Here is a 13,775-nt window from a genome sequence, read left to right on the forward strand (position 1 = left end):
CAGTCGAGGTCAAGGTCACATTAGCCGATTCTGGAACCTCCTCCTGGAACAACCAAGGAGGAGGTTCCAGAATCGGCGAATACCTACTACTAGCTGATTTTAAAATGATTGAATAGGCCACACTGATGACACTTCTTCCCATATGCGGGACACTCGTTTTTACCATGATGTGTTTGACGTCTCGTACAGTTGAATTTCTTCTTTTCATCCCTTTTTCCCTTCTGATACTTTTCTTTCTTTCTTGTTCCCTCTTCTTAGTTATTTTTATCTTCTTTTCTTGCTTTTACCCAATTAACTTGTTTTTCTTGCATGACCTTTACTTGTGCTTTGGTGATTTCGTTAACCTTACACATTTCTACGCACTTTTCCAGTTTTAACTCTTCAATTTGAATTAACTTTTCTTGAAGTTTATTGTCATTAAACCCAATAATAATTCGATCTTTTAATGTTTCATCTTCTTGTTGATCATAATTGCAACTTTTAATTAATGACTTAAAATCATTATAAAATTTGTCGAACGGTTCTCCATCCGTTTCTACCCTCTTGTTAAAAACGTATCTTTCGTATGTTTTTCATATGTTTCTTTCGGATTAACGTATTTTTCAAATGTCTTTATAATGACATCGTAATTTTCTTTTTCGTCCTTCGTTAATTTAAAGTTATTGTATATTTTTATGGCTTCAGGCCCCATTATATTCAATAATATCGCCACCCGTGCTTTATCTTCCAATTTGTCACTCCCAGTGGCAATCATTTCACAAATTTTCGTTGATATTTCCTTCAAATTGCATGGGTTCTGGTAACCTCGCAAACAGCTGCATTAAGTTTATACTTTGGGACTGTGTCTGCTGTGACTGCGCCATGTTTAATACCTAGTCTTAATTAAACTTCAACATCGTTACTTTATTATTTTATTATCTTCACTATTTATTACACTAACAATGTATGTAAGTATAACGTTCTTACTTCTAACTTATTAACAATGCTAACTCCGTTCTCGTGCGTAACCTTGTTGTTTTATTTATCGCTCTCTCTCTCCCGTGTTACCAATCTCTAATAATATAAAGTAACTGTAATTCAAACAACCAACTACAACACACAACAGCCCATGAATTTTTCTTGAGCTGAGTCCTTTTCTTGAAGCCGGTACAAAAAAAGCCGAAATGACTGCAATAAAGAATGGGTTTTCCCAAAAATGTATTTGGTAGATTTCCACCACGTGCAGTTTTTTTGAATCGTAAAAATTATTGTAGTGTTAATTGTCAAATAATTTAGATTTATGAAAATATTGTCACTTTGTCCTAAATATCCGGGAAGTGTCCACGATTCAGTAATATGAATGATGGGAACTAACAAGTCGTTACAGAATTGGAGAAAGGAGTTCTTGGTTGCTGGGGGACTTAGGATATCCATTACAGTCCTTCTTACTGACACCTGTGTTGAATGCAGTAGATGGTACACCTGAAGGACAGTACAATAGAACTTTATGTTCGACAAGAAATTGTGTTAACCTCTTAAGTGGCGCGCGCCTGAACCGATTGTGCACACCACAGTGGCAGCCGGTTTCCGTCGCATGCGAGTATATACGGCATATCCATGGTGATTGAAAATGTGTTCGTCATATCCATAGCATTGCAAAAAATTGTACGTCATAACCATAGAAACGGTTTAATGTGTACGTCACAAACATAGGGTTTAAAAATAGAATATTTTTGCTGAAAAAATGTAACAATGTAACAATAGATATAATAATTGAACATATCTATTTGAAAAAAAAATTGATTTAAATTATAATTCACATATATAATTTATTTTTGGGCAGAAAAAATCAAACAAAATATAAACATTCATTTATTGATAACGTAAATAAGATTCAATTATGTTTTGTATGGTATATTTTGAAGCAGGGGGCAGGGCATACTCCAGCCTTACATTCATTACACCAATACCTAGATTCCTTTCTTTTTCCATTTTCGTAGCAAACAACGCATCGTTTCGTGGGCTTTTGTTTTGTTGTTGGTGGAATTAAATCAGGAAAGTGACGTTCTATCAATCTAGAAGGTCTTGGAGTGTTTGATTTTCGTTCTGCTACGTTCCTTGGAACTGCATATTTTTCAATCAGTGATTCTCCAAGATGCATCATGAAATTTAGTCGAGACTCTTTTCCTCCAAGTTTTTTATAAATGAGGTAACAATTCAAGGCCGTCAAGTCTAAGAAGTGGCAAAATATTTTCATGTAATATTTTTTCATTCGGCTTCTGGCAGTTGAGTAAAAATGTAGGTGGTTATCTGCTAGATCAACACCACCGATATTTTTGTTGTAGTCCAGTACAACTATTGGTTTTTGCACTTCGTTTCCTCCTCTTATTTTTACCAGTTGCATAGCGTTGTAGTGAGTTGAGCTAATCATTGTGATATCTTTCTTGTCACGCCACTTCAAGACCATGCGCTTTTTCCTAAACATGGCGACGTGGTCTCCTTTTTTTAGGTTTTGTTTCTTTATTTGTAGAGGTATACCCTTTCTATTTATCCTCATAGTCCCGACACTATCTGTGCGGTATTTCGCCAGGGTATTCGAAAGGTTAACGCTATTGTAATAGTTGTCCAGAAATATGCAATAGCCCTGATTCAACAGAGGATGCATGAGTTCTAGAACAACCCGAGATGATACAGGTTCATCTGGGTAATTACAGTCACCGTACACTGTACCGGACCCAGTATATAAAATAAAGTTGTATACATATCCGGATTGGCTTTCAGACAAAGAAAACATTTTCATGCCAAATCTCTTTCTTTTTGAAGGTATGTACTGCTTCCAGCCTAGGCGACCTTTCCAGGCAATGAGCGAGATTCATCTACGCTTACATTTTTTTCTGGTACATAACTTGCCATGAATCGTTTTCTTAAATGGTTCAAAATAGGATTAATTTTGAACAATTTTTTGCTCAATCCACTGGAGTCATAGTCTTCGTTATTAACAAAGTGAAGAAACTTTTGAATCAGATGAAAGCGCCTTTCGGATATAATACGTGAATAAAAGGGTGTAGAAATACTTTCACGGTGGGAAAAATACATTTTTGTCTCCGGTTTTGAACAAAGCCCTTGTAAAATTAGTAGACCAAGAAACGTTTTTATTTCATCTGAATTAGTATCTCTCCAGTCATGCACTCTTGACTTTTTTATTGATAGATTATGTGTAATCTTGAATTGAGAGGCATAACGATTAGTTTCTTTTACAATTATACTTATCAAATCATCGGAAAAAAAAACTTTCAAACAGTTCTAGAATATTCTCAGATGTTACATTCTGTAGTTTGATACCTGAATTTCCAGTCATAGGAAACGGCGGACGTGGACTACCATTGTTTGTCCAGGGAATATCGACGAATTGATCGTTGTTATTTGAATCTGATTCTGAAGAACATGTACTGTCACTGTCGATGTCCGATTCATCTGATTCGTCTCCGGATTCGGTAGAGCTGCTGCTGTACTCAAATTCTTCTCTTTCGTCCTCTTCGGAGCTGTCATGCATCTTTCGTTTGTCCATAACTGGTATATAAAATCGGTAAAATTTAAAATTCAGATATTTTAAAGAAACAGCCGTATTACTTACTATAATCCTGCAATGGATACACGTGCACCAAACAATTTTATAGTCTTTGCACGTGCACGGTGCGAAGAACTGCACAGAATTTAGATTCACGCTCACACAGCACGAACGCCCAAAAAAGATTAAAAAAAAACGTCTAACATGAGTCAGCAAAAACGCCTGCGCCACGTCGAACCGATAGTGCAAAAGCTAAAAAACATATACAAAGCCGCATATCGTTCCGTCTCTGCGTTAACCTCGTATCTACAATAGAGCCATTTTTCAGAAATCGAAAAAAAATGTTTATTTTCTTTTCGTGAAATACAATAAACAAATTCTATACTTTATCGTTTTCATTTTACTGTTGTTAATGGGTACTCAATTTATTTTTTTGTTTATTTGCGCATATTTTGATGTTGTAACTATTTTTGTTAGTTACGAGTTTTCCTCCCTTGTCTTTTGTAGCTCGCAAATAGCAGATACGAGGTTACTGCTTGCATATGAAATGCGTGTTGCTCATTATAACGTTACGAGTGAAGAAAAATGTTAAATTATATACAAATAATTTGGTAGATAGAAGACTAATTGGTAGATGAAGGAAATTAAAATCTTGCACTTAAACAATGAATTGTAAATTTTATTCAAAAGTAAATCAAACTAGTGAATACGCCACCTTTCACTAGTGAATCAAACTACTGAATAAAATGTACATTTCATTGTTTAAGTGCAAGATTTTAATTTACTTCATATATGACAATGAAGAAAGCAATCTCAAGTATAATAATTGGTAGTTGCTTATTTATTTAAAAAATAACAGGTTATTTCAATCAATATGCCTTAGTTTACACTTCTGAAAAATTAAAGGGCACTTAAAATACTCAAACTTTTTTTTGCACACTCTTGTTGTAAGACTAATAATCTATTAAACATAGAATAAGAAATTATTTCAAAAATTAAACTTTATGTAAGTGATCATAAAAGCTGTGATAATCTTGTGGAATCAGCCTCTTCATACTTTGTAGGTCGTTATATTTTCTAATTGGTATCTGTATAGAATTAGAATACAAAGGAGTAACGATTTTTTTTTTAAAATATCAATTTTGGATTTTCTTTGAGGTGACAAGGTCCAATCATTATCGTAATCCAATTTATAGTACATGCCAGTTGTATCATATTTTAAGCATTTTAGGTCTGTAACTTGCGGATCACCCGTTTTAATGCCTGGTCTAATCGATTTGTAAAACTGTATTCCAGAGAAGTTTTTGAAAAAATTGTGGTCTATATAGAACACTTTATATGGCTCTGGAGAGGCTCTGGCATCTCTGATAATACGAACGAAATCAGCAGGAACATACATTTCCTTGGACTTCTTTTTTCTTTCTATTGTCGAATGGACTGAGTCGCATTCCATCTGAGTATGTGCAACGGTTAAATATTTCTGATAAATGGTCGTATTATACTTAATCCCAATTAATTGCAACACGTTGGCCAAGGTAACATTTCGGTTTTGCGCACTACAACCATCGTTAAATAAAACTGTTGGAATATTCAGATCAGAATGCTTCTCTAAAACGTGAGAAACACAGGAAGCGAAAACATTTGCATCCATTCCACCTTCACCTTCGTGCCATACGTCGCAAAAAACTTCTGATGATTTCATATTAAAAATGTGAATTGATGTACAGCAAGTTTTTGTTTAAAGTAAGTTGATGATGCAGCTATTAGGGGCACTAATTGAACGGCCTGTACATCTAAAGTATAGGCATTTATTTCATTTCTTAAGGCTCTTGCTTTATCATTATCCTTTTCCATCCTTGCCTTACTTTTATTGCTAATGTGTTGGTTATAAACATTTTGACCAATATTGCCGTTCGTAAACTAAAGCACAGGTCACATTGATCCTTTTTAAGTTTAAATAAACCAATATTGAGAGCATGTGTAATTTTCAAAAAGGATAAGTAAGAGGATTTTTCATTTGGTGGAATATTTTTGTCTCTAATATATTGCTCGTAAACTTTGAAAAGTCTTTAAAAGAGTTGTAAGTGAGGTCGACATACTGTTTGTCCGTTTTTTGCCTACAATAATGAGACTCCACCTTGGGCAGGATTTGTAAGAAATCTTTAACATGCTTTTCTTTTTGAAGATTGATTGCTGATAATTTTTGGATTGGTGTTTCTCTTCGAAGAGGAACTCCATAATTATTACATTTTCCAACCCAATTATGAACTGCGAATTCTCCTAAGCCAAATGTACTTAAAAACATTTTTTTGCACACTGGTACTTTTTCATTTCTTATTTTTAGGAAATATTTTAATGAATTATTACGCCTTGAATTATTATTATTTTTATTTGTACGGCGAGCTACGGGATGCTTTTCCACTATGTTTAAAATCATTACTTTTCGCTGTTCCCAATTCATATTTTTCCTAAATGAATTAAACAATTCTCTCCTGCTGCCCTCTGTAACTTCGTTACATTTAAAATACTTACTCTTTTCACATTTTTTTGAATGGCGACAAGGTTTGAGCATACGTTTCTTTCTTTTCTGCTTTCCTATCACCTTACCCTTCGCTTTTTTACACTATAATACTCGTTTCCTTCCTGTCTAGCTTTTTTGGTTACATTTCTCTGCCACTTATCTGGTTTCCCCTGTCCTTTTTTTCTAGTAATCACACCAGAATTTTCATCTATTTCAATTTTACGATAACAAAAATCGCTTGAATCACTAAAGTAAGTGGTTGTAATGGAGTCGGAATAATTGGTGATAGAATCCTGATCGGAATTTTGATAAGGGGTTAAAACATTATACTTATTTTTTTCAATAAATTCTCCTGTTTTATCGTCTAGGATAAAACTTGCGCAATTTGATGTAGGATTATTATCCTCGGGGTTTCTATCACATTCAATTAACGTGAATTCACCTGTGGTTTCATCTAACACTAAGACTTGTTGCTTGTCCAAAGAATTAAGTGCTTTGTGCACCGGTGCCTGAAAAATAAGTATCTACATGATTAACTATCACTTATAAAAATCGAGCGAGTAAAATAGATGATCTCACGGATTGTTGTTTTAATTCAAATGTAATAGCTAAATTAACTTGCTGATGAACTTTGCTATTCATATTTAATCTGAAATCAAATCAAAAACTGTCATTAATAAACTCAAATATTTCAAGACTATAAATAAGATACTTACTTTGAATCCTGTGGAAATATATTATATATGTGTAACCGATTTATTACCCAAACTGCTCTATTTAAGAAAAATTTACTTTTTATTTGATGTTCACTGTTTATAATATAGTCAGCTTAAATAATTAGCGCTATAATTAGTTTCTTATCAATCAACTCTAATTTGCAATAAAAGACGCCAATAGGCATGCGCATACGTGTTTTTTTTTCATTTTCGCGGCTAACTGCGAATATTTCGCGTTGCTTTGGGGGAGCGTTTATAGCGCGTGTGTAGATACGAGGTTTTTGCTTAAACTCTGTCATACGAATGTAGATACGAGGAAAAAGAATTAACAAGAAAAACATAACCTTGTTTTATTTTGACATACGAATTGTCACCCCACATTCGGTGAAAGTTCCTCAATGTTGCCACATAAAAACCCAATTTTCCCAAAAAAATGTAGTTACGTGGTTAACGCAGAAGCGGAACGATATGCGCTACGTTAGTCAACTGGTCATGACGAATATATACGGCATATGCGCTTAAGAGGTTAAGAGATGTATCGGAGTTTGAAAGGCAACGTTCAGGTGCCTTTTAAAGGACAGAACGTTACACTATAGCCCAAGTAGTGCAACAAAAATAACTATAGCTTGTGCAACTTTATAATATAACATTCTTAAAATTGTAAATGTTGATGTTGCTAATATAGCACCTGATGAAAATGAAGATGAACACAATGACGATCATACTGAACTACATCAAGTTGGTGCAAATATTAGAAATAATGTGATTAGGAATTATTTTCAATACATTTAGTTGCAATAAGTTTAAACATTTTTTATTTAAAAAAACTAAAACATAAATATTCATTAAAAAATAAGTGATAAACTGAAAAAACTGAAAATACTAAAATAAACATACCGATTAAAAAAACTTCTAAACTATAAAATATCTTAACACTAACATTAAATTACACCTAGAATTAGTCTTCATCTTCTATGTTTGTATTATATTTTAGCTCTATCTTTAGCGTCATAAGCTGCACCTCTTGTTTTTTTAACTCTACTAATTTTTGAAGATTTAAATTTATTTCCTCAAGGATATTAGAATCAGCTTTTTTTTTTTGAAGAGTTTGAAAGTTTTTGTGTTCTTTATTTTTTTCTTGATCCACAGCAATTGCGATATTTTCCTCGTCTGTCAAATATAGTAGTTTTTTTTTTTCAATTTCGGAAAGTTCCCTTCAATAAAGGTGCACCAGACCTTTGTTTCCCGTTTCGATATAGCTGTTTTTAATTATCCTTGCCCTCTTACGGACTTGGCTTTTCCAATCTACGAAAACCTAAAATAAAATAATAAACATTTATTTCAGAACATTACATAATTATTTACTCTCTTCCATTCATTTAACCTTCCGTTGGTCGCGCCTGGTCTCATAGACCGGTTCAATATTAATGCATGCGTATTTTCGTAGAGATAGGAGGTGGAGATGGCACGGATCGTCTAGTATTGGATTGTCGCCAGTATTAGGGCGCTACCCGGGATCTCAGACCGGCGCGACTGTTGGTGGAACATAATTGACGTGTGCTCCTAGTGCGATTATTGAAAAATATGTTCCGTTTTGAGAAAGATGAAGCCCGTCTTACGAAGTTAATGGAAGAAGTGCTCGAGGATGAATGTGAAGGGGAAGTTCGTGATGACCAGTCCGATCGTGATGAGTCTGATCACGAAGATAAATCAGATCATGACACGGATACCGAACAAGAAGTTAGTGACGAAAACGAAGCAGAATGTAATGAATCCTTACCATACTTCAAAGGTATTATTTTGAAATAATATCAATGCTGAATTTCCTCTACATTTTAATTTTTTGGTTTTTAGGTAATGATGGATCAGTATGGAAGAAACATCCGCCAGCCCGTAAAACAGTGCGAACAAGGAAAGAGAACATAATAAGATTACCCGGATGCACTTCAGCAACTAAATCTCTAAAAGAACTTTCTGTTATTTTTAACTACTTCATAAATGACGAAATAGTTCAAATTATTGTAGATTCAACGAACTCACATATTGAGTCGATCAAGTCACACTATTCCAGAGGTAGAGATGCGCTTCCTACTAATTCCGTAGAAATACGCGCATTATTTGGCTTGTTATACTTGGCTGGAATTACAGGCTCAAACAAAACAAATACCGCTGATTTATGAGACAGAAATGGCTATGGCGTGGAAATGTTACATCTTGGAATGTCTGTGCAAAGGTTTCGATTCCTTTTACGAAGTCTCAGATTCGACGACAAAAATACACGTGAAGAACGGAGGAAGACTGACAAACTCGCTCCAATCCGTGATGTGTTTGACATGTTTGTAGCGAACTGTCAAAAGGGATATCGCATGTCTGAATACGTTACGATCGATGAAATGTTGCCTTTTTTTAGAGGACGATGTAGCTTCAGGCAATATATTCCATCAAAACCCAATAAGTATGGCATCAAATTATTCGCCTTATGTGATGCCAAAATGTTTTATACCTCAAAACTCGAGGTTTATGTTGGAAAGCAGCCAGAAGGGCCGTATCAGATGTCTAACAAGCCAGAAGATATAGTGCTTAGACTTTGTCAACACATTTCAGGCTCGAATCGAAACTTAACCATGGATAATAAGTTTGCATCGTTACCTCTAGCTCAAAAATTACTTAGAGACTACAAAATGACTTCTACTGGAACCCTTCGAAAAAACAAAAGGGAATTACCCCCTCAGTTTTCAAAACCTGTAAAAAGACCCGAACATAGTAGTATGTTTGCTTTTACTGAAGAGTGCACCATCGTCTCATATATACCTAAAAGAAACAAGAACGTTATTATGCTCTCTACTATGCATCATCATGATGATATAGATGAATCTACTGGGGACCTAAAGAAACCAGTCATTATCACCATGTATAATTCAACCAAAGGGGGAGTTGATGTTGTGGACAAACTTATCGCGACCTATAACTGTTCAAGGACTACTAGGAGGTGGCCACTAATCTTATTTTATCAGATTCTAAACATCGCTGGGATTAACTCGCAAGTAGTTTACTTCTCCAATAATCCAGACAACAAATATGCCAGAAGAATGTTTTTGAAAAAGTTGTCTGAGGAACTTATTCGCCCACATTTGAAAATTTAAGGGCCCGGTTGCTTGATTTTGCCGACCCACCAGCAGACCTACCAGTTGAACATGGTAGACCAGGTCGGTGCGCTTATTACGACTGGAGAAAAAACCGCAAAACCAAGTATAGTTGTTTTAAATGCAGTAAATACATGTGTTTAGCACAAATTGTGGTTATTTGTCAAACATGCCGCGAGAATATAGTTTAACTAATGGTTCCATTGCCTTATATCTAAATGTTTAAGTAGTTTTTTTTTGTAGACAAATTTCATAGTTTGTTTTGGATGTAACTGGGAGTAATTTTATTTTATGTTACTTACTGAACTATGGACTTACTGCAATGTTTTTTTTATATAATTAAGATTTTCATTTGTTACATTATATAAAAATATTCAAATATAACATGTTTTTATAGATCCCCCCAAAAAAATACAGTTTTTTTTGTTAATCCCACATTTAAAGCAACACGGTCTGTAAGACCGGCGCGACTACTTGTGTTAAAAATTTGAGCGCGACCAACGGAAGGTTAAGGATTTCTGAGGCCCGCCACTACAATTTAAATTATCAACTAAGTCCTCCCAACATTTGGTGAGTTCATTTGGATGATCAGGAGTAACTTTGTTCTCTCTAAAATATTTATTTGTTTCCAACATATTGATGTATAGTTCGTATTGGTTTTGAGTGGCTCTCACTCTACGTCTTTTTGCTGGTGTTTCTAATCTAAAATATATTTTTTTAATAACAAAAATATTTTGTTTTATTACAATATTTTGAGATTTTTTTTCCATTCTTTATATTTTATTATAATTATAATACTATATTCTGATATTTGCGAAAACACACGTGTTGAGTTGTTGATTTTAGGTTGATTGAGGTTATGTTGTTAGTTCGAACGGACCAACATTAGTTCAAATGTGTAGTATTCGATATGAAAACATTTATTTTTGTCGTTACAGATTAACTTCCTAACGACCGACTTACAAAATACGGTTTTTACAAAAAGTCGTTAGAGATTAGAGTCGTGAAGTAACGACAATTACAAAATAAACCTGTAAGGCTATAAGACTAAACGAAATTAGCAATAAAATGGTTTTCATAGCAATAACTGTTCAAAATGTTCGCCATTAACTGCAACGCAAGTTGGTGGTCCAATCTATCCTCATAAGCTTGAAAAGAATTTCTGAGCGATCCGGGAGAAATTACTGCAGCTTCATATTGTATTTGTTGGTCCAATTCGGCCAGATTCTGAGGTCGGTTTGTCTACACTTTTTATTAGGTTTGTTTGGAGAACGATTGCTGATTGATTGCTTACTATTACGCATGCGTATTAGGTTTTAAGTGTTCGCTGTAGACAAATTTGTGATTTTTCTAATCGCGTAATAGGTTCGTAGTACTTGGCTGACTGATTTCCAACTGAAAACAGTCCAACCGTCAGAATAATTTCTTGCCAGAGCTGCAAATTATTCTGATTCTTGTGACACACATGCGCATTTCGTCAATCATTTACACAAAACAACAAAAATGAACAAAACTAACCTCCAAAGTACGAGTTATAAAGTATAAATAATAATTGGAATTAATATAAACGTGTATGTAACATATAAATGAAACACAACCAGAAGGAAGGACACCTTTACACGTTAAGGACAGGAATAACAGAAAGGAAAAATTGTGTTAATTTCCCTACACCTTGTGGCGCAGCATAGAGGTCAGTGCAACCGTCCGGCAAACGGGAGACCTGGGTTCGAGTCCCGGCGCTGCTAATTTTTCCTTTCTGTTATTCCTGTCCTTAACGTGTAATGGTGTCCTTCCTTCTGGTTGTGTTTCATTTATAAAGTATAAAGATTGTTTTTTACTACACGAAAATGTAAGTATAGCATCTATTATAATTTATTTTTACTAATTATTACAAAATGTTTTCTTTCAGATGAGTTTTAGTGATAGTAGCAGTTCCACTTCATCAGATGAAAATGACTGAACAATTTTCAAGTAGTAGCGACGAAGAATTATTTCTTGCAACCTAATAGAAAAAAGCCGAAGAACGAAAATTATTTTGAAACAATTGCGCTATACAATGATACCGAATTTCGTGAACACTTTCGAGTTAGTCGTGATATTGCAACCAATTTGAGTGAACAATATAAAAACAGTGATCATTACCACCATCAAGCAGGGGAATATGGAAAAATAGACGCCTTTTCGTAGAATTACGTACTTTTTAAGTAACTTGTCCAACCAAATTATAGAATGGCCTGTTGTGCTCCTATCCAGCACAGAATGGGTTCTTGAGTTGGTGTCCGCAAATAAAACTCAGAGTGACATTTTCTTGTATTTTATTGGTAATTATAATGAACAACGATGACACAGACGACGATTTTACGGACGGCGGACGATGTGATTAAAATCATATGAAGACGGACGACAGATGATTAAAGAACGATGATAAAGTACAACTTATTCACTAATTAATTAACACGTTGATGTGGCTTTTCTTATTTCACGACGATCAAGACGAGAAACAAAAGAATGTCCTCGACACTAGCGCTCGCTCTTTATTTATGCTCTCGGTACGCCTACACAGTTTTATTACTTACCTTCTTCTTCAATGGTCACGTACAGTCCGACCCGAGTGACTTTGTCACAAGCTTTCTTTGTTTTATACTAATACGTTAGCACATTCTTACATTATCTACGTGAGAAAATAATATAAAATATAAAGGAGAAATACAGGGGTTATAACAGGCCAAATGAACAAGAACAAACAATAATAGAAAACTACTTTCAATCAAAAAACTTTTCTGGAGTTATTGGTGTTATAGATGGTACACATATACGTATAAATAAGACATCAAATGATCTCTTATCTCAATCGAAAGCATTATTTTTCTATTCAGGTATGACATTTATTTTTTTAAACAAATAATTGGTAACTATTATTATGGTTTAATAGGCGCAAGTTGTATGTGACCATCAAAGAAGAATTAGGGATATCTTTGTAGGATATCCAGGCTCTGTCCATGACAGTAGGGTTTTTCGTACTTCTCCACTATCAGACAACTTAGCGGAAATATGCGGAAACTTTTATATACTAGGCGATACTGGATATCCATGTCTTCCTAATTTAATGACACCTTTCCGTGATCTGATGAAAACTACAATTTTCAACAAATTTTCCTCTTACGCAATTATTCGAGGTTTGTAAAGATTTCGTAAATTCGCGAAACATCACAAAATAGGAAGTATCTATCGTTTAGAAAAAACCGTAACCAATACATCAAAAATTTTCCTCTTTCTTGCGTAAAACATAGATAAAGAGCATTATAAATTGACTAGATTTTTCTTCTCTCCTCATACTTCATTGTGAAAGTTTATTGTGGACGTTGAAAAAGTGAAAAAAAAAAATGTCCGAGTGTAATGAATTTGTCTGCATCATCAAAGAAAATCCTGATGGGACAACGACCATCAGGAAATTTAAATTTGAGTGCGAAGTGAAAGATGGTGAGTTCATTTTTTATCATTATTTATTTATAAATTATAATATTTTTGTAAATTAGAATCTCAGAAGAGTGAACCGGAGGAGACTAAAAAAGAAGAAAAACAAATCATCAGTAGGATGGAGGTGTATGATTGTGAGTTCTTGTTTTTCTTTTGCTTCTCAATATCACTATTTATTTTATTTTATTACCATTATTTTTGTTGCTTTTTTCATAGCGGAATGGGATGATGATGTTACAATAACCAAGACGAGTAATACCTCCTTCGTAAACATAGCAAACCCCTCATCATCGCAATGTATTTCAAATAGACCAACATCACCTTTTAGGTACAAAAAATGGGGGAGATGGAGGAGAAGGAGGATGATTGTA

At 34.3% G+C, this 13,775-nt stretch overlaps 1 protein-coding gene across 2 annotated transcripts in view; it reads left to right on the forward strand.

The window, feature by feature from the left end:
* The window catches only part of LOC111416310 (uncharacterized), a 71,698-nt gene that overhangs the window by 37,844 nt on the left and 20,079 nt on the right, over positions 1-13,775 (forward strand). For both annotated transcript variants that reach the window (XM_071199855.1, XM_071199857.1), the window contains exons 2-6: positions 71-8,576; positions 8,639-12,803; positions 12,860-13,407; positions 13,464-13,538; positions 13,621-13,772. In XM_071199855.1, coding sequence (XP_071055956.1) covers positions 8,369-8,576; positions 8,639-8,964 — 534 coding nt within the window. In that variant the 5' untranslated portion in view covers positions 71-8,368 and the 3' untranslated portion in view covers positions 8,965-12,803; positions 12,860-13,407; positions 13,464-13,538; positions 13,621-13,772. The remainder of the gene's footprint in view (positions 1-70; positions 8,577-8,638; positions 12,804-12,859; positions 13,408-13,463; positions 13,539-13,620; positions 13,773-13,775) is intronic.

Source organism: Onthophagus taurus, chromosome 11 (genome assembly GCF_036711975.1).
Source record: "Onthophagus taurus isolate NC chromosome 11, IU_Otau_3.0, whole genome shotgun sequence".
NCBI lineage: Eukaryota > Metazoa > Arthropoda > Insecta > Coleoptera > Scarabaeidae > Onthophagus > Onthophagus taurus.